This window comes from Watersipora subatra, chromosome 10, assembly GCF_963576615.1.
Source record: "Watersipora subatra chromosome 10, tzWatSuba1.1, whole genome shotgun sequence".
Lineage (NCBI taxonomy): Eukaryota > Metazoa > Bryozoa > Gymnolaemata > Cheilostomatida > Watersiporidae > Watersipora > Watersipora subatra.
In genome coordinates this window covers 60371671-60398014 of record NC_088717.1, presented here as the reverse complement: position 1 = coordinate 60398014, position 26344 = coordinate 60371671, and the positions used below count along the sequence as shown (strand labels likewise).

Here is a 26344-nt window from a genome sequence, read left to right as displayed (position 1 = left end):
TGGATGTTTTTATATTTGGTCAGTTTCAAGTCGATATGAATATCGAAGCTGATATTTTATCGGAATATCGGCTTTTATTTTGCAAAACTAGAGTTGTCTATTCTTTTTAGTGTAAAGAGGTGACAACTCCTGTTTTTCAACCAATATTAACCAATATTTTTTTATATCATTTATGTTAAAGCCTAACACTATATATCGAGAGAAGACAACTCCAATGTTCGATAATTTGCGATATTGAATATATTTAGAGACCAAATAATCGAATGTACATGCAAAGATATCATGCAGCAATAAATCATTATGTGTACTCCATAATGCTTCAAGGTGATCTAGGGGCACAGCTGCTGGCTGTCCGGTGTACCATGAGATATGTAATCATTATGTGTACTACATAATATTTCAAGGTGGTATACGGGTACAGCTGCTGGCTGTCCGGTGTGCTATGAGATATGTAATCATTATGTATACTCCATAATGCTTCAAGGTGGTCCAGGGGCACAGCTGCTGGCTGTCCGGTGTACCATGAGATATGTAATCATTATGTGTACTACATAATACTTCAAGGTGGTCCAGGGGCGCAGCTGCTGGCTGTCAGATGTGCTATGAGATATGTAATCATTATGTGTACTACATAATACTTCAAGGTGGTCCAGGGGCACAGCTGCTGGCTGTCCGATGTGCCATGAGATATGTCATCATTATGTGTACTACATAATACTTCAAGGTGGTCCAGGGGCGCAGCTGCTGGCTGTCAGATGTGCTATGAGATATGTAATCATTATGTGTACTACATAATACTTCAAGGTGGTCCAGGGGCACAGCTGCTGGCTGTCCGATGTGCCATGAGATATGTCATCATTATGTGTACTACATAATACTTCAAGCTGGTCCAGGGGCGCAGCTGCTGGCTGTCCGGTGTGCCATGAGATATGTAATCATTATGTGTACTCCATAATACTTCAAAGTAGTCTTAAGGCACAGCTGCTGGCTGTACGGTGTGCTGTACTCTAGCATGCAACAAACTCAAGATACGAGCTGACTTTCTCTGAGATACGAGCCGGTTTTCGATAGTCATTATAAGGTCAGGGATGCGAAAGGCCGCTTTTGAGAACAGCATCGCTCGGTCTTTTTTCTCGAATCAGTTTGAAAAAAGGTTTTAAAGCGTTGGCTAAAAGTTACATTGAACGTGAGGCAAAATGTGGCTAACACAAAACAGCTATTAAAAAATAAGATGACAAAATTAAAGTAAGTTTATTGAAAAATTACAACTTAGCTTCAATGTGCGTTTAGTAAGCTGAATTCGTTCAAGTTAGATACAAAGACTTTGATTATGTAAGGGATTATGTAAGGGATAGGGGTTATAAAGGATTATAGGATAGGATTAACGTCCCGAAGCATTGCTCGCAAGTTTCACTCAGTTATCCACAACGCCTGTCTCGAAAGTAAAACCTCTATTAACTAGTGTACATCGTCATGTTACATTTTATTGCAGATCATAACAACTAAATAAGTATGTGTTACTTTTTTAGCACATGTACTGAATTACAACAATTAAAAATGTTTTTCTCCCATAATACTAACATTCCGTTTCGGTGTTTTATTATAGTATGCTAACGGATTAATTTGTACTTAAATATTTTATATCGCAGATAGTGCATTGATATGAGAGTAAATTAATATACGAGCTCAGTCCCAAAATGCATTCGGCTCATATGTCGAGGTATTACTGTATATATATAATTGGTCGTTTACGTTTCCTATTATAGCGCTAAACTTTTAGATACGAAAAATACACTTCACAAAGGATTTGATCACGGTATTCAGGTCTGCAGACCAGCAATCTAATCTAAGACACTACGATGTCTGAACGACTGTAGCGATGGATGGTTGCGATCACATTCATTAGATTGGTTAAAATACTCATACCTAGAGCACTTGGAGTTATTAACCAGCACAGTTGATCATTACGCGTAATGGAATGATTATTAAACTGGCTTCAAACACGACTATTAATTTAGTAAAGATTTAGACTACTAGCCTACTATTTTACGAGGTTAGTTACTCAAATTCACTGAGTAATTATTTTATTATCCGTGCGACGCCGGGCATTCAGCTAGCTTTAACCATAATAACAGCCGTGTTCGTCCTTCCAACTGAGAGCGTTAAAAAAAGAATACACGGTACAGGGAATCTAAAACCACATATTCCAGTGTACAGCTTTGGAGCCAAGCGCTCTAAGACTAAACTATGCAACCGCTTTGCCATATTTCAGAGTAAATGTTCATATAATCATCGCACACCATGATCTCTCACAGCACACTGTACTGCAAGAGTGATAGTAATTAATAGTATTTTCAGAATAATTTGACCAATCGCTATTCACTGGACACACACACAGACAACACAAAAACGGACACTTCATTTTATATATAGAGATTATAAATAACTATTACTACCCAAATTACTAAGTACTACGACTGACAACCTTTGTCGTTACTTCTATCACCGTCACTACTGACCATAAAAATAACGATACTACTAATAATAGTACCACTACTAACACTACCATAACCCCACTATAAGTACTCAGCTCAGCAATGTGTAATTAGTAAAGTTCTTCATCTTGATATTCATTTCATATAATTCCCAAATGAGCACATACAAGCGCCAACTGTGGACTCAGGTGATGACATACGAGTAAGAATGAAAATTATGGCTCACCATAGATGGGTAGCTTGGACACAGCTTATAGTCACCATTGGCAGTTGTAAGTTTCCACTGAGTATTGGTCAATACTTTCAATCTTTGATACTCCGTCATCGGTGTATAAATATTCCAACCATTGTTCTTTCCAAAGGACTCACTGTTGTGCTCAAATGCAAATAATGGCTGTAACCAAATATAGATGAGAATATAAATAGTGGCTGTAGTAAACTGAGTACAGAGAGTCATCAGAGTTTGTCACTCTAAGGAAGAACCATTCCACTAGAGAATATAAATAGTGGTTGTAGTAAACTGAGTACAGAGAGTAGTCAGAGTTTGTCACTCTAAGGAAGAACCATTCCACTAGAGAATATAAATAGTGGCTGTAATAAACTGAGTACAGAGAGTAGTCAGAGTTTGTCACTCTAAGGAAGAACCATTCCACTAGAGAATATAAATAGTGGCTGTAATAAACTGAGTACAGAGAGTAGTCAGAGTTTGTCACTCTAAGGAAGAACCATTCCACTAGAGAATATAAATAGTGGCTGTAATAAACTGAGTACAGAGAACAGTCAGAGTATGTCACTACCAAAAAGAACATTCCACTACAGAGAAAAGGCACTTACTAAATCATGAGATACTGGAAAAGCCCACGCGTCAATTTTATCTATCAAATCCCTCCGTGTTTGCTCTTCTTGCTTGAGAGCGAATCTAAAATAAAATCCCACAATTCAATCACCTGATATATGGCAAATTGTTCAGAGCTAAAAACATACCAAAATCGACCTACCTGACACTACGAATGTCTTTACAGAAGAGCTCAAATCCATAGCAGTTTTCACCCTTGCTCGTTTGTCCACCATATTTTTCTATCCTGCTTATTACACATAGTGGTACATCTAGCACCAGTGGAGTCTCCTGTAACAAAGTAACAACGGTATCAATGAGTTCACTGTAACCACACATCAAGGAGTCCTCTGTAACAACACAACAAGGAGTACCCTGTAAGAACAAAACAAGGAGTCCCCTGTAACAACACATAAATTAGTTCCCTGTAACAACACATCAATTAGTCCCCGGTAACAACACATCAATTAGTCCCCTGTAACAACACATCAATTAGTCCCCTGTAACAGCACATCAAGGAGTGCCCTGTAACAACACATCAATGAGTGCCCTGTAATAACACATCAATTAGTGCCCTGTGACAACACATCAATGAGTGCCCTGTAATAACACATCAAGGAGTGCCCTGTGACAACACATCAATTAGTGCCCTGTGACAACACATCAAGGAGTGCCCTGTAACAACACATCAATTAGTTCCCTGTAGAAACACATCAAAGAGTCCCCTGTAGAAACACATCAAAGAGTCCCCTGTAGCAACACATCAAGGAGTCCCCGGTAACAACACATCAAGGAGTCCTCTGTAACAACACATCAAGGAGTCCCCTATAGCAACACATCAAGGAGTCCCCTGTAACAACACATCAAGGAGTCCCCTGTAACAACACATCAAGGAGTCCTCTGTAACAACACATCAATTAGTCCCCTGTAACAACACATTAAGGAGTCCCCTGTAGCAACACATCAAGCAGTCCCCTGTAACAACACATCTAGCAATGCCCTGTAACAACACATCAATTAGTCCCCTGTAACAACACATCAAGGAGTCCCCTATAGAAACACATCAAGCAGTCCCCTGTAACAACACATCAATTAGTTCCCTGTAACAACACATCAATTAGTCCCCTGTAGCAACACATCAAGGAGTCCCCTGTAACAACACATTAAGGAGTCCCCTATAGCAACACATCAATTAGTCCCCTGTAACAACACATCAATTAGTCCCCTGTAACAACACATCAAGGAGTCCTCTGTAACAACACATCAATTAGTCCCCTGTAACAACACATCAAGGAGTCCTCTGTAACAACACATCAATTAGTCCCCTGTAACAACACATTAAGGAGTCCCCTATAGCAACACATCAATTAGTCCCCTGTAACAACACATCAATTAGTCCCCTGTAACAACACATCAATTAGTCCCCTGTAACAGCACATCAAGGAGTCCCCTGTAACAACACATCAATTAGTCCCCTGTAACAGCACATCAAGGAGTCCCCTGTAACAACACATCAATTAGTCCCCTGTAACAACACATCAATTAGTTCCCTGTAACAACACATCAATTAGTCCCCGGTAACAACACATCAATTAGTCCCCTGTAACAACACATCAATTAGTCCCCTGTAACAACACATCAATTAGTCCCCTGTAGCAACACATCAATTAGCGCCCTATAACAGCACATCAAGGAGTGGCCTGTAACAACACATCAATGAGTGCCCTGTAATAACACATCAAGGAGTCCCCTATAGCAACACATCAAGGAGTCCCCTGTAACAACACATCAATTAGTCCCCTGTAACAACACATCAAGGAGTCCTCTGTAACAACACATCAATTAGTCCCCTGTAACAACACATTAAGGAGTCCCCTGTAGCAACACATCAAGGAGTCCCCGGTAACAACACATCTAGCAGTGCCCTGTAACAACACATCAATTAGTCCCCTGTAACAACACATCAAGGAGTCCCCTATAGAAACACATCAAGCAGTCCCCTGTAACAACACATCAATTAGTCCCCTGTAACAACACATCAACGAGTCCCCTGTAAATACTTGTCAAATGGCTGAAAATGTCTGCAACATAAAGTACAACCAATAGAAGCAGTGCAGGTCAATTTATTGGCTCACCCGTGCAGTTTTCTTGAAATACAGTCTGTAGTTGGTTAGAGTGAGTGTACCGAGAACAGCTCCTTGGTATGGGCAAACATACGTCACTTCTAAATTAGCCAACATAAATCATACCTCATAAAATTGACTTTACCAAAGTGATCTTTGTTGTATGAGACCCACATACTGAAAATGTAACCATCGATGAGTATGTTTCAAGAAAAATAAAACAAAATTTTATTTGTACCATCATATAAAGGGCAAATTAAGTAAAGTCATTTTTTCCAGAAAACCGCTAAAGTAGTCAAGAACTGAGATGCTATTATATTCGTTATTCTTTTAGTCAATGTACAGCTACATGAATGATTACCATAAATTACTTAAAATATTAGTTTGACACAACAGTTATTAGTAATTAATATTTATTGATAATTAATGGCTCAAGCAGCGCATTATCATGCTTCAATGATTCATCATTTAAGGCATAAAAATGAGCAACACCACAACTATCTGTCTGACCCTTTAATAAAAGATTTTCTTATGACATTTATGCCTCAAAGAATGCATCTACTAAAAAGTCTGTCAACAAATACTAGCAGCAACCAAACAAGATTTTAACTGCTGCCAAAAACAAACTCTAAACCTATCTAAAAACTTTTTGTAACATGAATGTACTTTAACACTGTCACAACTTATTTCAATATCAATTAAAATCGCAAACTTATTAGAAAGAAACGCTACAAAATCTTGTGAGTACTCACAGACACTCAAATGAGTTAGTAGGTCAGTGGTGGTAGGCTATATGTGTTTTGACTCGAGATATCATTTTTTTATTATGTGGGAAGTGACAAAAAATATATAAAAATTATATTGTACATAAGGACACCGCATATCAAATTAATAGAAAGAATGTTCAGATGGAAAATATCATTTTGATTAGTTGTCATTCGATGGGTCATAGAAAAGCTATTTAGTTTTGGGTTGTCATTTTGCCTGAAGTTTTTGTTGTACATGATATGCAGACCTGCCAACCCAAGAGTGGGGCAATGCGTGAGATTTGGTTTTGGGGCAATTGATTTATCAATGATAGTATATTTAAATGTGGAAATTGGGGCAAAAATCTCACGCATTTTCATTTTTTCTTTGGGGTGATTGCGTGAGTCTCACGCCCAATGTGTGAGAGTTGGCAGGTATGATGGTGTGATAGCTCAACGTGCAGCGTGGTCTCAGCTGCTGATGACTGCAATTTACCATTTTTGTACAGGGTTGCCAATGTTCATGCGAGCATAAGAGACTGTCTATAACTGATAATACTTTCTGACCAGGTTTTCTGCTTTCATGCATATCATGTTCTCTAGTCATTTCAAATTTCTCCTTTTGCAAACTTTTCTTCATAGCAAATTCCTGAAGCTCACTACTACTGCCCCTGCTTCTTAAAGCGAAGGTTTCTTTGAATCAGATTTCAAAACAATCAAAAAGCAAGACGACCTAACTCACGAGCAATTCATGTAAATTCAGTAACATCATTCACCTGCATGACTCTCCTTTCCTATGGGTATATCAACTTCACCAGGCAAAGGGTTACGATGATATTGAAAATCCTCCTCGGCTTCCGATGTGTCACTATCGTCACTGTCACTTGTGTACCGCTCTGAATGAGCAGATGTTTTGGAATCTGAAACTGGAGAAGACTCACGATTCCGGTGAGCCATTGTTTGTTGAGTTGAAATGTTACTAGTTATTTTTAAATATTATGTTAGTGCAGCATTGTGTAGTGCAGCGTTAGCAGTATTGCGTTTCGTACGCTCCGTTTCACGTCGCATTCTCCGCTTTCATTTGCTACCGTAGTTTCCGCTTGATAAAAAGTGCGCCGATGATATAATAATTTGAAGTCGTCACAATCAGTCCACGTTTACGGCTGCAGAGAACCACGACTCCCGAATGCTAGTATTCAGATAGAAAAATCTAACATAAATGTAATAGTTCATGTATCGTACATCTATTAATAAGTATACAACGAGCTAGTTTTCTATATAAAAAAAGAAACTCCTTGTGTCAGAAATTTGGCGACTTTAGCCAGGCAGAAACATATTAATACAATACTTGCTACGGGGAAGTCATCTGAGACAGTCGTGTTTTTGAAGACAAGCGCTCCATAAATATCGCGACAGCTCCAAATTGATTGCTGTCTAGACATTGTGGACGTAAAAGGGACAAACGTTTCGCCGCAACGCGCAAAATATGCCGATGTTATTCACGCGAAGATGTGATAAATGTGCTTGTCTAAAGGTATAAACACACTAGGCGATATTTAGAGCGATATCGCGCTGCGTGGCGCTAATCTGCGCTGGAATTCACTCAGCGTGCTCATGCAGAGCGATAACGCTAGACTTTTCTCTACACAACTTTATCGCCCGTGAGGTGCATTTTGATTGGTTGGATTTTACCAGAATGCAATTTTATGGCGGGTAATTATTTCTTATCGATGTTCACCAACGCACAGCAGCGACAATTTGCTATTTTGTTAATATTGAAACATCTTCAGAACGAGCACTGAGTTGTTCATAAATTTAATAATAGCACTCCCAGTCATGTGCATCATAACAAACAAAAATTACAAAAATCTAAGTTGAAAACCAACATTTGGAGTCAATCGTTGCGCAGGTTGACCATCTTGAGAACGGTAAATATTTAATACATTAGGCCTAAATATAAAAAACCACTACAAAATAAAATATGTATAAAAATTGTGAAAAACATTACAGTTAAAAATGCAATAATCGTTTTTCTTATGTCTCCTTGTAGTGTAGGCAGTGTACAATCCGTGAAAGTGAGATAGGTTTAATAACAAATGCGTAAGTTGTTTACGTTGTCGCCTAGACGGCGCCGTATTGACTGGCCTAAATTTATTAACAACTCCGAAGAAACTAATGACACGGAATTTTATTGGCAGTTTGTGGGCGTGCCCATTATATCGCTTGCTAGTGAATCGCTCAAGTGTGTTTATGCACACGCTAGCGATATCTCCGCCCTCCTCATGACGCTCGCGATAAAATCGCCTAGTGTGTTTATACCTTAAGCCGAATGATTTTCAATAAATGACACAATTGTACAAAATAAATGTTAGGATTAATGTTATGATAACGTTTGAGTGCAGTTAATCAAGCTTGATGGGATAGAGGGTTCTTTTTAGTTGTATATGTAAACTCTGTTCCATACTTATACTTTAAGCCAGAGAATGTATCTATAGCATAACAAAAATACAGTATGTTGTTGTATAGAAGTATTAGCAAAAGCCGATAGCATAATGGAAAAACGCCTAAACTACCAATATATATGCAATATTACAATGACCATGCTACTTAATACATCAGAGAACCATCTGAAAAACAGTCGTCATATACCCATCTACAAGCAGATTAGAAACCTTCTGTGGAGGCAACCCATGAAACCTTCTGTAAGGCAATCCAGACATCAATTGGCCTGCCAGAAAACAACTAAAAGAAATTAAATCGTTACCAGATATGACCAGAACCACTGGATTTAACAATAATTTCTAACCATTACACTCTCATGAAGTACTTAGACAAGTTCACTCAATTGCTACCTTCTACAGTCTACAACATGAAGAACAGAACCTGAGTGCCTAAACACTTTCTCGCAGGCAAATAGAAATATCTATAGAAGAGAACAACTTCAATGACTTAGCCACTTTTTCAAGGGCTGCTGAAGCGTCCTTTTTTCCCCTGCCTGCTGAGGCGCTTTTCTGTGCCTGTGGATCTCTCCTCCTCTGCCTGTGGAGCCTCTCTCCAATAGCTTAATATTGTCAATAGCTTAACACCTTCACTAGTACCTGAACCAGTTATAATCAAAATAGTTTCTACAAGCTAAGCAAAAGTGCACAAACTGAACATAGTCTAAATAGAATAAGATGATAAAGCAAACTCAACACTGTTCATTCCTTTGTAAACTACTTCATCTAGTATGGCTAACTGTTCGCGGAGGCAATAATACAATTTCAGATTAGCATCCAAGTCTTTGTGAGATGCCGGCCATTTTTTTGTGATGAGTAGACTCTTTTTGTAACTCTGAATCATCCACGGTAGCTTGTTTGGTCTGCTGATATATTGTTGCAGAAACCGATGCATCTTTTTTAGAATCATAGGAGTTGAGGTCAAATATAAAGAGTTTAATTTGAAAAGTCTAGTGTTTGTGAATTCCTTGCCACACGGTCTGTCTACAGAACATTTTGATAGCATGTCTGCTGTAATCTGTTCAGGTTTTGACTTGTAAATTACTTTGGATAGTTAGCATCGTAATGCCAAAAGCATGAACTGCAATCTTCGAGGCACTTTGAAAAGATACTTACTGAAAAATGGTATCAAAGGCTGATGACTGGTGTGGATAGTAACATCAAGATTACCAAATACGTGTTGGTCAAATCTCTGCATGGCATACACTATTGCCAGCAGCTACAACTCAATAAGGGGGGGAAATTTTTGTTATCAGTAAAACTTTGTAGTGCAAAGGCTATTGGTTTGTCTTAATGAAAGAGCTCATTTCCTAGGCCATCTATACTGGTATTAGTTCGCATAGGCACTGGTTTATTCACCTTGAAATGCTGTATTGTCATATCTGCTGTAGCTAGTTCTTTTAGTCTGCCAAAAGCTTCTTCTTGATCTATTTTCATAACATTGCATAACGTTTTCATATTGCATAACATTTAACAGCTATTGTAGTTCTCTAATCACATGATCAAGTCGTCTTCTTCCTTTTGTTCCATCTGCAAGACTGTTCGCATTGGTTTGTGGATACGGAATGATATTTTGCTGATACGATCCTTTTTCAGCAGATTATAAATATTTTCGAAGCAGAGCCAGCTTTTTTGATGCATTGCATGTAGTCTCAACGGCAAAGGAGAGTATGACTGAGACTGTATAGCAACATAGAGTCTCAACTGGACTGTGTTTGCTGGACTGTGTCTGCTGGACTGTGTCTGCTGGACTGTGTCTGCTGGACTGTGTCTGCTGGACTGTGTCTGCTGGACTGTGTCTGCTGGACTGTGTCTGCTGGACTGTGTCTGCTGGACTGTGTCTGCTGGACTGTGTCTGCTGGACTGTGTCTGCTGGACTGTGTCTGCTGGACTGTGTCTGCTGGACTGTGTCTGCTGGACTGTGTCTGCTGGACTGTGTCTGCTGGACTGTGTCTGCTGGACTGTGTCTGCTGGACTGTGTCAAACCTATAAAGACATTGAAAAACTTGAGGCCTGTTATTATTTAAATTTTACTAACGCTTTGAGTAATTGTAGAGGTTACAGTTGAGGCTTCACTTTTTATATTCCACGCAACTATAAAATGAGCTTTTGAGAGAAAATCATTAACAACATTTATATATCATTGTGCGTTGCATTTTTTAGAATTTGTAACAAAGGTAGACAAACATCCGACATTCAACAAAAACTATTTAAGAAAAACTGTTTGATGTGACAAAATTTCTCCAAAATCAACTATTAGTTTTCCTTGCTATAATAAAATACAGTGATTGCTGCATGGCGTACAATAATGACATCACATGTGGTAAACAACTGTATGACATACAATAATGACATACAATAATGACATCACATGTGGTAAACAACTGTATGACATACAATAATGACGTCATATGTGGTAAACAACTGTATGACATACAATAATGCCATCACATGTGATAAACAACTGTGTGACATACAATAATGACATCATATGTGGTAAACAACTGTATGACATACAATAATGACATCACATGTGATAAACAACTGTGTGACATACAATAATGACATCATATGTGGTAAACAACTGTATGACATACAATAATGACATCATATGTGGTAAACAACTGTATGACATACAATAATGACATCACATGTGGTAAACAACTGTGTGACATACAATAATGACATCACATGTGGTAAACAACTGTGTGACATACAATGATGACATCATATGTGGTAAACAACTGTATGACATACAATAATGACATCACATGTGGTAAACAACTGTGTGACATACAATGATGACATCATATGTGGTAAACAACTGTATGACATACAATAATGACATCACATGTGGTAAAAAAATGTGTGACATACAATAATTACATCACATGTGGTAAACAACTGTGTGACATACAATAATGACATCACATGTGGTAAACAACTGCGTGACATACAATAATTACATCACATGTGGTAAACAACTGTGTGACATACAATAATGACATCACATGTGGTAAACAATTGCGTGACATACAATAATGACATCATGTGTGATAAACAACTGTGTGACATTCAATAATGACATCACATGTGGTAAACAACTGTGTGACATACAATAATGACATCACATGTGGTAAACAACTGTATGACATACAATAATGACATCATGTGTGATAAACAGCTGTGTGACATACAATAATGACATCACATGTTGTAAACAACTGTATGACATACGATAGTGGCATCACATGTGGTAAACAACACCTTCGAAAATTAATCTGTTAATATTTACCTCCTACACAGTTGTTAATCTTTGTGCTTATATTTTGAAAATAAACATTCCACACTATGATTGGCTTTTTTCCGTTTATTTATGTAAATGTTTCATTAAAATAAGTAAAAACATCTCCATGGCTAAAAAAGTTTCATGGCATCTGTCACTGCCACTGAGCTCTTTAAGCTGTTACAACAATAAAACATAAGAAAGCATTAATTAATGGATCAGATGTCATTGAGAGAGCAGGCTGGGATAATATAGTGAAGAGCATAGGTCCTGTGATTATACTTATAATATAATTTTTGTAAAGAACATGCGCTTTACCTAGCAAGTATATTGCGCAATATAAAGTGAGGAACATACGCCCTACCTAGCAAGTATATTGCGCAATATAAAGTGAGGAACATACGCCCTACCTAGCAAGTATATTGCGCAATATAAAGTGAGGAACATACGCCCTACCTAGCAAGTATATTGCGCAATATCAAGTGAGGAACATAAGCCCAAGCGGTTGTAACGTGAAATATGGAGTAAGGAGCATAGGCGTTCTGGTTATATATAATGTATAATACCATAAATGTATTGTGAAAACATGGCAGGCCTACAGGATTATATTAATATTATCATAGAGTAAAGAACATACATTTTATGATTGTTTATAGTAAAGAATGTAGGCTTACGTAAATGTTTTGTATTTTGTATGTAATACTTACATTAAAGAAAAGGTATAAGGCATTGATGAATTTATTTATATTGTTTTAAAATGATGAATGAGTCTGAACAAGATTATACTTGCTGTGTTAATTAATATTTTGTGTATAATTTTTACTGATTTTTAGTGATTCGTTGTATTTTCTAACCCAATTTTTTTTTTTCAGCGATGGTTTGAAATTAAAACACGATCATTTTTGGAGTTGTCTGTCTTTTTCGAAACCGTTCAATTTTGCGGAAAAACAAAATTAAGCGGTTGCACCGAGCCTTGCAAAACATAGGGACTTGGAGCATAAGGTGTGCAGAATATAGAACTTTGGCGTAAATTAGACTGAACTCCCTACAATTACTGGACGGAAAGCACTGCAAGTCTTAGGTACGACTTGTCATATAAAGTAAAATGCAACAGCCAAAAGAGCAATATTTTTCACACATATTGACGTTATAATTTCTGACTGCTGCATCATAAATGTGTGAGTTCATCTAACATAATGCTCATATTAACAGGACATGAAATGCAACGGGCTCCCAGTCATTTTTCAAAATATCACAAATTCATGTATGAGCACAAGTGTCTCATATATTACAATATATTACAAAACGTCTGTCCTTGAAAGTTTACTGCAAACCTTTTCCAGCAGTCATCGTTAAATGTTTATAAATGACTTCATCCTTCAGATAGGATATGAGAAAATATGTGTAAAGGTGTCTTTCCAGCTACTTAATTAGAGCTCCTAGTCTCTTTTAAAACTCTTCGCATCACCAGCTCTCTTGCCATCACCAGCTCTCTTGCCACCAGCTCTCTTGCCATCACCAGCTCTCTTGCCACCAGCTCTCTTGCCATCACCAGCTCTCTTGCCATCACCAGCTCTCTTGCCATCACCAGCTCTCTTGCCACCAGCTCTCTTGCCATCACCAGCTCTCTTGCCATCACCAGCTCTCTTGCCATCACCAGCTCTCTTGCCATCACCAGCTCTCTTCGCATCACCAGCTCTCTTGCCATCACCAGCTCTCTTGCCATCACCGGCTCTCTTGCCATCACCGGCTCTCTTGCCATCACCGGCTCTTTTGCCATCACCAGCTCTCTTGCCATCACCAGCTCTTTTGCCATCACCGGCTCTCTTGCCATCACCGGCCTCTTGCCATCATCGGCTCTCTTGCCATCACCGGCTCTCTTGCCATCACCGGCTCTCTTGCCATCACCGGCTCTCTTGCCATCACCGGCTCTCTTGCCATCACCAGCTCTCTTGCGCTAACCGTAAAAGCTATTTACAATAAGAAAGCTTTTAATACAATTTCGCCATGAGAATTCTAAAGAATTCTACAGAGTTTAAACTAAGATCACATGAAGCAATCATTTTAAACCTTGTAGAATTTTTTTTTGGATTTATAGTAAATCGCGATGAGCTGCGTGTGTGTGTTATCATAACATATGTATTTCCTTACAGTGTTGCACTTTTTGAAGCCAACAATGGCCAGACTACTGGCATTGCTGTATCCACTTGCCAATTACCACCCACTTGCCAAGTGGGTGGAAGTATCTACCCAAGCTTGGGTGGCACTCAAGCTCCAGGCATCAAGTTCATGGGTGGTAATGTCTACCCAAGCTTGGGTGGCACTCAAGCTCCAGACACCAAGCTCATGGGTGGTAATGTCTACCCAAACTTGGGTGGCACTTGGGCTAACCAAGTTGAGGAAGCATATAAATGTATCAGTGAATGAGGTATATAGGCTGCTCGGACCCTCAGAGTTTATTATAGCAGAACGTATAGTTCGTATTTTTGAGTGTGGAACATAAGCATGTAGGATATACATTAGTGACATCTGACACTTGAAGATCGCAAAAACATTTGGAATTAAAACCTCTAAAGAAGCATGTTACAGTTGAATAGAAAGATTATTCACATGATCAAATTGGACTCTGATATCGGTGTCCTAAAAAGGGAAGACAACTACTAGATTTTGCTAAAGAACAAAGTTGCACATTAAACTCATAGGCAGGTTCATACACAAATTTGCTCAGTTGCTAATTGTATATGAACGATTTCTTTGGTACAGACAGTTTGAGGTGAGCATCTTTGTCCTAGAATGATTATCTCTGCACAGAATTATCAAATCTGCAAAACCAAAAATAAACTTTTTTCAGTTGTAATTTTTCTTCGTGTGGGCCGGTACAAACAATAAACTATTTATATCCTTTATTATTTTTTTCGTGTGCGTAATCAAGTAATCATTGTATGTGTATAATAGGTGTAGCTATTATACACCTTAATCGCGTGTTGGGGGTGTAGCCTGTTTTCATTGTAACTCTTATATAACTAGCCAACCTGTTTACCCTATTGAACTTGTTATGGCCCGCCCTCTAGAATATAAATACTTCTGCATGTATGGTTATATTCATTCTTGTGCACAGTACAAGACATATTACAACCTTGTTGAATCTTGCTGAAAGAATCAACTACAGTCATACTTCGACTTACGGGCTTAATGCGTTCCGAGACTGAGCTTGTATTTTAATTTACTCGCATGTTGGTGCAATTTATTTATCCCACGACCAAACGAGCGGATGCGAAGTTAGGGAGTTTTTATGATAAATGCATGTGCACACAACTTACGAAAATTATTCATCAACAATGAGACGAACTCTTCTATTAAAATTTCATCAACACATTTAACCATCGTTTTGTAGATTAGTTAAGGTATAATAACGATACAAAACACATATAGGCCTATTTAAATATATTACCAAGTCTTTGTAAATTATCGAAATTCTCTAAAAACTTACCCATCTAATCGGATTATACACAAAAAAAACAGATTTATTAGGACGAAAATCGTCACAAAACGCTTAAAAAGCTTGGTTTAATAAAAGTTAAGACCGGAAATAGAAACGGCGGGCGACAGAGAATAGAACGATTAAGTCGTGCGCATTTTGCGAAAAAATAACGTGCTCATTTCACCAGTCTATGGCATTGTCGACAGTTTCTGTCACTAACGTAGGAGTACTGAAATCGTTTCATCTTTGCCGATTTCAAAGTATCTGACTTTTTAGAAACATTCGAGTACTTGAGTATTCCAATGATATACAGCCCCCATGGGGGGCTGTATATCATTGGGTATTTTAACTGATGTCCAACGCAGTGTAAGTAAAGGTAATGATATTTTTTCTAACGATTCTTATGAGATTACGATATTTAATTATAAGTTTGGATATTATTCTTGATACTTCTTGATATTGTTAGCTATGACGTTTTGAAATGTAAACAAAATTGTGCATTGGTTTTCTATTATTACTGTATTACTATTACTAAGTTTGGATATTCTTTTTGATATTCTTGAATTTGGCTGGTGTCTTATCGAATTCTATAGTAGCTGACCATCCTGGATGGTTGTGGTCACTATCGATCTTGAGGTCCTCGCATAACAGAGATTGTTTCTGACTCGGTTTCAGCCAAATTAACTCGCCTGGAATAGTTTGCTTATCTGCAAGCCTTTCCCCAGTGGCCAACTTTGTTGCATTTTTTGCACCTATTTGATTGGGCTGGGCACTGAGACCTTGAATGTGTTATTCCTCTACAGTAGCCACGTGTGCCTGACGTGTTGCCAGTACTTGATTTACCTACACGGGCTGGTATTTGTCGCCGTGATGACCTGGAGACGGCTTTGACTGGTTTAGTCAACAAGTCAATGGTGAGTGCTTGTGACCTAATATCTTTCATCGCCTTGGCAGCCATTTGTTGTGATCTGCAGATTTTCGCGGCCTCTTCCAGTGTAAGATTATTCTTGAAGGCTATCAGCTTTTTCCTAGTAGTTTTCGCAAATGCCTAGAACAATCCTGTTGCAAATGAGTTTTGATTCTACATAACCAAATTGGCATTTCTCAAGATAAAATGCCTCAAATGACTGTCCCTCAGTCTGTGATGTAGAGTTGAATAGATATCGATCGTGTATGTCATTACATTTTCTGGTACAGTATACATGTAAGATTTTAAGAATATTGTCCACTTTACACTAATCTTCCTCATGTTGTGGACTTAGCTCAATGATTTTAACTGCTTCAACGCCTACACAATGTTTTAGCCACTTGGTATTTATTTGGCTGGTAGTCTAGCTCGGTGAGTATATAGAGCGTTTTCCAGCAACACAAGTGACCTGTAACTTTCCTCCTTGTCTTGCAGTAAATCAATTGTAGCAGGCTGTTGTATGACAGGTTGATATACTGTTGACATGTTGCAGGTCGACTTGTAATAAAAACGATTGGTGGTAATTATGACACGGAATTCCCACCATTGTCACCACGGGACAGAGCTTTTTAGATAGAATGGTGGCCCTGAGGAGAGCTGAAGTGGGAGAGGGAAACTAATGAAGTGACTATCAGTCGGTACTCATATTTACAGACTGTTTGCGTGCGTAATAGATTTTTCTGAATTTATCGCCATTTATTCAAATCTGAGCAGTCAATTATAATGCGTTCGTTTAATACATGTTTGTTGTAGTATAATATTTTAAGTATGTTTTATATTAGCAAATTTTCATGTTAACCATTTATTACCATATTGTTTTAAGATTTGCATGTTACTTTATAAATACTCAAAAAAAATTATTAATACTTGTATTGAGTGATTAGTTAGTGACAAATACTATCGTTTTTGTATTCGAAATATTTTATTGTGGCAACGGTTGACCTAATTGTTGTGCAGCCAATCAACTGTAGATTTTTCATTTGGTTTACTATATAACCTTTCAGTTTTGTCATTGCTGTTGTGTTACTGCTTGGTACTGTGAGATATAGCACCAATAAAGATACTGCGTTCTTTACAATAGCTTTGCTTGATTTTCTAAAGCAAATAGTGTATAAAATTCTTGTCACTGTTTCTGACTTTAGCATTGTGATATTAGCCAGCGTATCATAGCTGCATTCACTATAAGTGCTATTGACCGAACATCAAGAATTATTGCACTTGGCTTACTAGAGTGTAATAGTTGAGAAAAGACACCATCGAATCTGTTTATTGGCTCACTCTCGAGTCTGTTTATCGGCTCACCCAAGAGTCTGTTTATCGGCTCACCCACGAGTCTGTTTATCAACTCATCGATTTTGCGTGAACTCGCTCTTGAGTTGGGAGTTGTCTATCCTTGTCGAGTAGAATTTACTTCACTGGTGGCAGCAGTGGGATTATTTCTGCTAGAGCAATCTAGACAAACCCAAAATGTCTACACGCACTCGACAACAGACAAGGTTAGAAAATGAAAGATTAGAGAAAGAGAGGTTAGAAAAGGAAAGGGGGTGTTGTGACCATTACAGTGGTGGTGAGGAGGAATTATGGCCACGGCACACTACGGCAGCTGTCCCACCACATCATCCCATCCCGCACCCACATTTGATGGAACAGAAGATGTAGACACATTCATCACTAGCTATGAAGCCATTGCTAAACATAACAGATGAAGTGATGCTGAGAAGAAGCTACTTTTGCAGCTATCCCTAAAGGGCCCTGCTACAATGGGAACTACTGGTGATTTATGTGAGAAAGTGTACGATAAGCTAAGATTGCAGTATGGACTCACTACATATATGGCAAATACTCTTTTGGGGGGGTTGAAGTTAAAACCTAAAGAGAGCGTTCATAAATTTGGGGAAAAAGTAATGACATTGGTGAAAAAGGCATAGCCAAATTTAACGACCGATCAACAAGATCATCAAGCGAAACAGGAAGTTTTGTGTGCAGTTTCAACAATGCCACAATTGGCAAGGACATTACGGTTGTCACCACCAAGTTCTCTTGCAGAGACAGTAGATATCATCCATAAATCACTCAATGACGACTGCTGATGTAGGGATCTACTGGTTAGAGACAGAGGATGTCCAAGATCTAAAAAAGCAAATAGAGCTGCAGGCTGAAGAGTTTCACAACTCTCAGAAGGAAATGCTGGATAAATTTGCTTCCATGCAAATGGAACTAACCCAGAAATTGGTGGAATTGCAAAGGCAGTTGGCAACCTCTCAGCGTGAGCTGTTAAATGGACTGGCGGCCAACCGAAAGCCTCAAACCACCAAGGACATACACTGCTACAATTGCCAGGGTTTAGGACATATTGCTCGTTACTGCAGACAAAAGAAGGTGGGAAACGAATCAGTTAAGCAGTCATAGACTCCGGATGAGCTGAACCAAACCTAAGGGGTGACACACTAGTTAGTTTCTGTTAACCTTCCGAGGCCACATAATATTATGTTCGGGCTCAGGTAGGAAAGACCAAATTTACGCTTCTTCTCCATAGTGGTTGTTCCCGATCCATAATTCCTAAAAGAGTTCTACAGCAGCTACCTCCCTCTTCCTTCACCCACCCCCTACTAATTGAAGGCCAGGGTGTGCTTGCAGATGGCCAACGAATTCCATTGGAAGGGACAACGAAAGTCACATTAAAGATAGGCAATGAAGTATTTGTAACGAACTTTATCATTGCCGAAATAGATACCCATATCCTGCTGGGTTTTGACTTCTTCAAGAACTTTAACTGCTAGATTGATTTTAAGAACAATTAGCTCGTCTGCCAAGGACAGAAGATTGATTGCTGCGCTGCCAACGGAGAGCCCTTGCAGTTCAAAGTCCAGGCCAAATACACTACATCCATGCCACCCTGTAGTGAGAAGCTCGTTCAAGTTAGGTTGAATCGCGTTTGGAGGCATGGGGCAGCATGTATAGAGCACACTGGCGGGCTGCCAGGGCTAGTAGTGGCCTCGTCCATACATCAACCAAAAAATCAAAATGTCTGTATACGCATAATGAACTATTCAGATGCGAAAATAGAGCAGAAGTCGGGACAGGTCATTGCCAGCTGTTCTATGGTCGGGGCGGTGGAAGATAACCCAAACATGGGGATGACCAATGAAACGCTTCCAGAAAACCTTGAGAATGCTTTTCAACAATGGTGCCATAGGTTGGACAATGACCAAGTAAAAAGGGCAACGGAGTTACTGCAGAAAAATCAGTCAATTTTCAGTACAGGCAAGTATGATCTTGGAAGGACAGCTGTTGTCCAGCATACCATTCTTTTGGTTAGAGATGCACGACCCACCAAACAAAGCCTTACTGACATGGCCTTGTTCAAGAGGCAGAAATAGAGAAGCAAGTGCAAGAGCTCAAGGAACATGGCTTAGTCAAAGAGGGCCATGGCGCTTGGAGCTCTCCAGTTGTGTTGGTAGAAAAGAAAGACGGCAGCTGGCATTTCTGTGTAGACTACCGTAAGCTGAATGAACTCACCACCAAGGATGCATACCACTTCTTAGAATTGATGATAGCTTGGATGCCTTAGGTGGTAGCAAGTGGTTCAGCACTCTAGATCTTGCCAGTGGCTATTGGCAAGTGGAGCTAGAAAGTTCTGCCAAGGAAGCTGCCGCTTTTACTACTAGATCCGGTCTTTAGAAGTGGCAAGTCTTTTCTTTCGGCCTAACCTCAGCACCATCTACTTTCAAACAGTTATTAAAAACAGTTCTACTGAACTTGCATTGGCGCACACTGTTGGTCTACCTAAACGACATAATTGTGTTCTCTGCCAATTTTGACACTCACCTAGAACGCTTAGAAGAAGTCTTTCACAGACTCAAGGCGGCCGGATTAAAACTGAAGCCATCTAAATGCACGCTTTTCAGGGAGAGGGTGCATTACCTGGGGCATGTGGTTAGCGCCGATGGGGTAGAAACAGATGCGACCAAAATTGAAACTGTTAGTGAATGGACCTTGCCCAAGCATAAGTCTGATGTCAGGGCCTTTCTGGGCACTTGCAGGTATTACCGCAGGTTCATTGCAAACTATGCGGAGCTATCTCGACCGCTCAGCCAGTTGTGTTCTACCTGATCAGAATTCCGCTGGGACAACAAGTGTCAGCATGCCTTTCAGACTCTCAAGAATCATCTGATAACTGTGCCGGTGCTGGCCTATCTGGACTACTCGAAACCATTCATTCTAGATACAGATGCTAGCCAAGTGGCTTTCAGAGCGGTCCTGTCACAAGAACAAGATGGTCAAGAGAGAGTGATTGCATGCTATTCTAAAATGCACTCACCGGAAGAAGCAAACTATTGTGTGACGCAGCTGGAGCTACTGGCTATTGTGAAGGCCCTGAAACATTTCTATCCGCAACTATATGGACGGAGATTTGAGATACGCCCTGACCATGCCAGCTTGCCGTGGTTACTTCGAGCTTCAACTCCAACAGGTCAGTTAGTCCGATGGTTCGAGGTACTCTTGGAATTTGAATTTACCTTGAAGCACTGCAAGGGACTGAAACATAATAATGCAGACGGTCTAAGTTGGCAGATCTGCCAAGATTGCAAGCAATGCAAATGCTACCTTGCCCCTGAAGCATCTCAAATGCAGCCAGTATGCATCGATGCGGTATCCACTCATTCAGCGAGACGGCACATGAGTTGGCCATGGCTCAGGAATTGGATGAGCACATTGGGATGTGTGTCAAAGGGTCTGGAAACAGAAATCCTCTTCAGACCGGTACCTAGGATTGCGGGCAGAAAAGCTGGTTAAATTATTGGAGCACCTAAAATTAGATGAATCTGGTGTGCTGCACGTAGAGTTGCCTTATCAAGGTAAACAAGTTTCAAGAGTGATATGCCCCCGTGTTAAACAAACAGAGGTAACACAGACCGCGAACCAAGCTGCCCATCTTGGTTTTAATGCTGCTTATCTTGGTTTTAATAAGACCCTGGCCATAATCCGCCAAAATTGGTTTTGGCCTGTCATGACGAGTTATGTCAGGAAGTGAGTGAATGGATGTGTTGCTTGTCAGAAAGCAAAACCAGCACGCCACCAACACTTCGATCCCCAAAACAAGCTGGGGACTGGAAGACCATGGCAGGTTATAACGGTAGATTTATGTGGGCCCTTGCCAGAGACTACCAAAGGTAACACTCAGATTTTAGTCCTAGCAGACCACTTCACCAGATGGTACGACGCCATTCCAATTCGTGATGGGCAGGCCTCAACAGTAGCTAAGGTTTTAGATGAGCGAGTGTTCAGCTACTTTGGGATTCCTGAAATAATACACACGGACCAAGGAGCACAGTTTGAGTACGCTCTATTTAGGGCCTGCTATGAACTGTGGAACTGCAAGAAAACTCGTTGTGCTCTCTATCATCCACAGGGAAATTTGATAGTAGAGAGATTGAACCGGACACTGGGAAATTCCTTGAGGGCTATGCTGGCTGAATCAGAACACTAGGAATGGGATCATCTAGTGCCCCAAATCATGCGGGTCATACGGGCTACACCGCATCGAAGCACTGGAGAGATGCCCAACTCATTGATGCTAGAGCAAGATGTCCATTTGCCGCATGACCTTCTGGTCAACTATCCCACCGGGATAGATTTACAGAGGACGAGTATGCAGCACAACTACAAAAAGACATGCAGACCGCATACATAAGACTACGACAGCATCAAAAACGCAAACCCCGAACGGATGACTGTGAAGAAGAGCCAAAATTTCGCACAGGTGTTCAAATCTGGCTCAAATCATACTTCAAGACAAAAGGTAGAGGAATGAAACTTCAACCCAAGTATGTTGGACCTTACCGCATTGCCAAATCTCTGCCCTACCAAACATACAAAATGGAGAGAAACGGAAAATTGTCTGTTCAGCACGAAGGCAGAATTAAACTATACCAGGGAGCTGACAAAAGCCCTCCTCCGGGAAAGAACGCTTGGGCCCGCAGACAAAGCTTTGCGAGAAGTACAGAAGATGTGGCAACTTGTTTTGAGCCCAAACTCCCCGCGACGGAAACGTCGGCCAAGCCAACAAACCCTGATGTAAAGCAGCGACCCCTTAGAATAACCAAGAGGCCGGTGCATCTACAAAGTTAATGGCTCAACAAAATACAAACAGACACTGATAAGCCATCAACTATTCTGGGACAGAATTCTATCTTAGAAGGGGCAGTGTAATCAAAACGGTTGGCGGTAATTATGACACGGAATTCCTACCATTGTCACCACGGGACAGAGCTTTTTAGATAGAATGGTGGCCCCGAAGAGAGCTGAAGTGGGAGAGGGAAACTAATGAAGTGAATATCAGTTGGTCCTCACATTTATAGACTGTTAGCTTGCGTAATAGAGTTTTCTGAATTTATCGCCATTTATTCAAATCGGAGCAGTCAATTATAATGCGCTCGTTTAATACATGTTCGTTGTAGTATAATATTTTATGTATGTTTTATATTAGCAAATTTTTATGTTAACCATTTATTACCATATTGTTTTAAGATTTGCATGTTACTTTATAAATACTCAAAAAAAATTATTAATACTTGTAGTGCGTGATTAGTTAGTGACAAATACTATCGTTTTTGTATTCAAAATATTTTATTGTGGCAACGGTTGACCTAATTGTTGTGCAGCTAATCAACTGTAAATTTTTCCCTTGGTTTGCTATATAACCTTTCAGTTTTTTCATTGCTGTTGTGTTACTGCTTGGTACTGTGAGCTATAACACCAATAAAGATACTGTGTTCTTTGCAATAGCTCTGCTTGATTTTCAAAAGCAAATAGTGTATAAAATTCTTGTCACTGTTTCTGACTTTAGCATTGTGATATTAGCCAGAGTGTAATAGCTGCATTCACTATAAGTGCTATTGACCGAACATCAAGAATTATTGCACTTGGCTTACTAGGGTGTAATAGTTGAGAAAATACACCATCGAGTCTGTTTATCGGTTCACTCTCGAGTCTGTTTATCGGCTCACCCACGAGTCTGTTTATCGGCTCATCATCGAGTCTGTTTATCGGCTCCCTCTCGAGTCTGTTTATCGGCTCACTATCGAGTCTGTGTATCGGCTCACTCTCGAGTCTGTTCATCGGCTCACTCTCGAGTTTGTTTATCGGCTCACCCACGAGTCTGTGATTCGGCTCACTCTCGAGTTTGTTTATCGGCTCACCAACGAGTCTGTTTATCGGCTCACTATCGAGTCTGTTTATCGGCTCACCCACGAGTCTGCTTATCGGCTCGCTCTCAAGTCTGTTTATCAACTCACCCACACATCTGTTCATCAACTCATCGATTTTCCGTGAACTCGCTTTTGAGTTGGAAATTGTCTTTCCTTGTCGAGTAGAATTTACTTCAGACTCAAAGCTTGCATGATCAGTTTAGTCAGTTTCTATATATTTGGTACTTGAGTCAAATAATTATCTCTCTGGTTCACCTGAGATCACTAGACAAGGGAATCACCAAACCAACACGCAGCCACCATGTACTATTATTGCGCTTGGCTCTTAAGTGGCTAAGGTAGACGTGAAAATATGTGGTTCTACTCGTAGCTCATTTTGTTCACTTGCACCCAGAATGAGACCCCCTGATATCCAGGACAAAAAAACGTAACACAAGTTAAGCAAGGAAAGACAACACTTACAGTAAAGCCAGCCTAGTTCCACAACATTACGTTCATGGAACGCTGACGGCTTACGGCTGGCGATTATAGTCCAGTGCCTGTGATGTTGAATTGTTGAATTTTTTTTATTTTAGAAAACCAAAAGCAGAACAGGGTTTGACTGTTCCAAAAGATAGCTGTAATGTATGTCTTTAAAAATTCATTTTGTCGGAATGGCCAACCTTGCCAATACTCAATCAGCGTCAAATTTATTGGTGGTGCCATTTGCCATTTACACATGTATTGTGTGCGTGGCAGTCTAAGGTGACCTAAAGGCTTTTAAACAACTATTTAACTTTGTTTTGTATACAAGGTGATTATATCAATGTATTTCATACCTAATCACTGAACTATTACACAAGTGAACAGATGCATTATGCTATTAAATGTATTTTCTACAGAGACAAGGGAGACAACTTCAACAAATAATGGTGGTTTTTATTGAGATTTGATAAATAACAATACATACATGTTGGTAACTTGATTATAGGATTTAGTTATCAAGCTGTGCTACCCGGCGTTGCCCTGGTAATTAAAAAGTTTTTGGACAGAAAATTTATTTTTATTTAACATACAGTATCGTATACAACATTTACCATTTTAACTTTTAAACTTCATATCATGAGGAAACATTTTTATGCAGTCCAAATAAATGAAGAGGAAAAACAAAACAACTGTAAAAGTTTTCAAGATCTTTCAAAAAACTACAACTTTTAAATTTCATTTAGTGAAAGAAGTGTTTTGTTGAAATAAATTAGGATGAAAAATAAAACTGTAAATGTGTTTAAATGTAAATGTGAAATCATTAGCAAGGAATGGCTAAATATAATCTGTTTAGCTATGATTACAATGAAAAATTAATACAATTAAATGGTTACTACAAAAAGTCTTTGGACAAAAAATTTTGTGTATTTGAAATAAACTAAAATAGAAAATAAAAACAGCTGTAGAAGTTTTTAAACTTTTTCAAACAACTGTAACTTTCAAACTCCATATCATGAGAAAAAGGTTTTGTGCAGGACAACTAAATTAAAAATAAATGAACCAACTGTAAATCTTTTCAAACCACTATAAATTTTAAATTTCATAACTTTCAACGACATGTAAAGTTGTTTGAAACCCGAAATACTTTAATGGGAAAAAGTATTTCGGGTTTCAAACAACTTAAAACGTCGCTGAAAGTTATGAAATTTTAAATTTACAGTAGTTTGAAAAGCTTTACAGTTGTTTCATTTATTTTTAATTTAGTTGTCCTGCACAAAACCTTTCTCTCTTGATATGAAGTTTGAAGGTTACAGTTGTTTTATTTATTTTTTAGAACTTATCATTTTACACATACACACTAGATTTTTGTGTACTCTGCGTAAAACAGTTGCATCTCATATATTCATAAGCCTTAACTAGAACAACAACCATCTGATTCTCTGCTGTTGATAATATGCCCGTAACATTTATGTTGTGTTGTGACTTAATACTTTTATTCTGAATAACTCATATATCTTAGTTTCATGTTTTGTAGAGCCTGGAGTGGGTCTTGTAAATAAACTAACACAAATCTAAAGTCAGTCAACAGTTCTATTCATATTGTACAACGAATAACAAACATGGTGCCCCAAGTGAGGAGATACTACTACTGATGAGAAGTGACTGACAGTTGATGATTCACAAATCTCAAAGCTTCTATCTATCTCAAATCACAACAACAACTTAACAGTATGAGCATCAGTGTTGACTTTCTAGCTCCTAAGCCTATAGAAGATGGAGCAGACTTATCCAATCAGTGGAGCAGATTCAAAGATGAATTCGAGTTATTTCTCACAGCAGCTGAGAAGACTAACTCAGATGACAAAGGTAAAATTGCTCTTTTGTTGAGGTGCGTTGGACCAAGGGGAAGTGATATATTTAAAACATTCACTTTCCAGACTGGCAAGTCAAAAGATGTTTATAAAGATGTGATTGAGAAATTTGATGCTTTCTGTAACCGCGGCACAAACAAGCTTGTCAAGAGACATCAACTCCTTTCAATGAAGCAGAACACGCTGACGATAGATGAATATGTTACAGCTCTTCATAAAGTCGCACGTGAATGTCAACTCAATACCATGTATGACGACTTCATGCTTCAAGCTCTGCTTCTGGGTATCAATGATGATCAACTGAGACGAAAGTTATTCGATGACGCTGGAGGTGATACCGGACTTGGATTAGAGCAGGCTATAAAG

The 26344-nt window shown here is 39.1% G+C and overlaps 2 protein-coding genes across 2 annotated transcripts in view; one reads left to right on the top strand and one right to left on the bottom strand.

Annotated features, from left to right (window-relative positions):
- LOC137406627 (myotubularin-related protein 2-like) overlaps positions 1-7608 on the bottom strand; it is a 40717-nt gene extending 33109 nt beyond the window's left edge. The window contains exons 1-5 of the mRNA XM_068093239.1: positions 6976-7608; positions 5466-5554; positions 3494-3621; positions 3330-3414; positions 2722-2889 (exon numbers count right to left, since the gene is read on the bottom strand). Coding sequence (XP_067949340.1) covers positions 2722-2889; positions 3330-3414; positions 3494-3621; positions 5466-5554; positions 6976-7156 — 651 coding nt within the window. The 5' untranslated portion in view covers positions 7157-7608. The remainder of the gene's footprint in view (positions 1-2721; positions 2890-3329; positions 3415-3493; positions 3622-5465; positions 5555-6975) is intronic.
- A 4894-nt stretch (positions 7609-12502) lies between these two features.
- Positions 12503-13944, top strand: LOC137407295 (uncharacterized). The gene is made up of 2 exons (XM_068093901.1): positions 12503-12507; positions 13455-13944. Exons 1-2 carry the CDS (start codon positions 12503-12505, stop codon positions 13942-13944), a joined length of 495 nt encoding a protein of 164 aa, XP_067950002.1.
- Positions 13945-26344: the final 12400 nt, after the last annotated feature.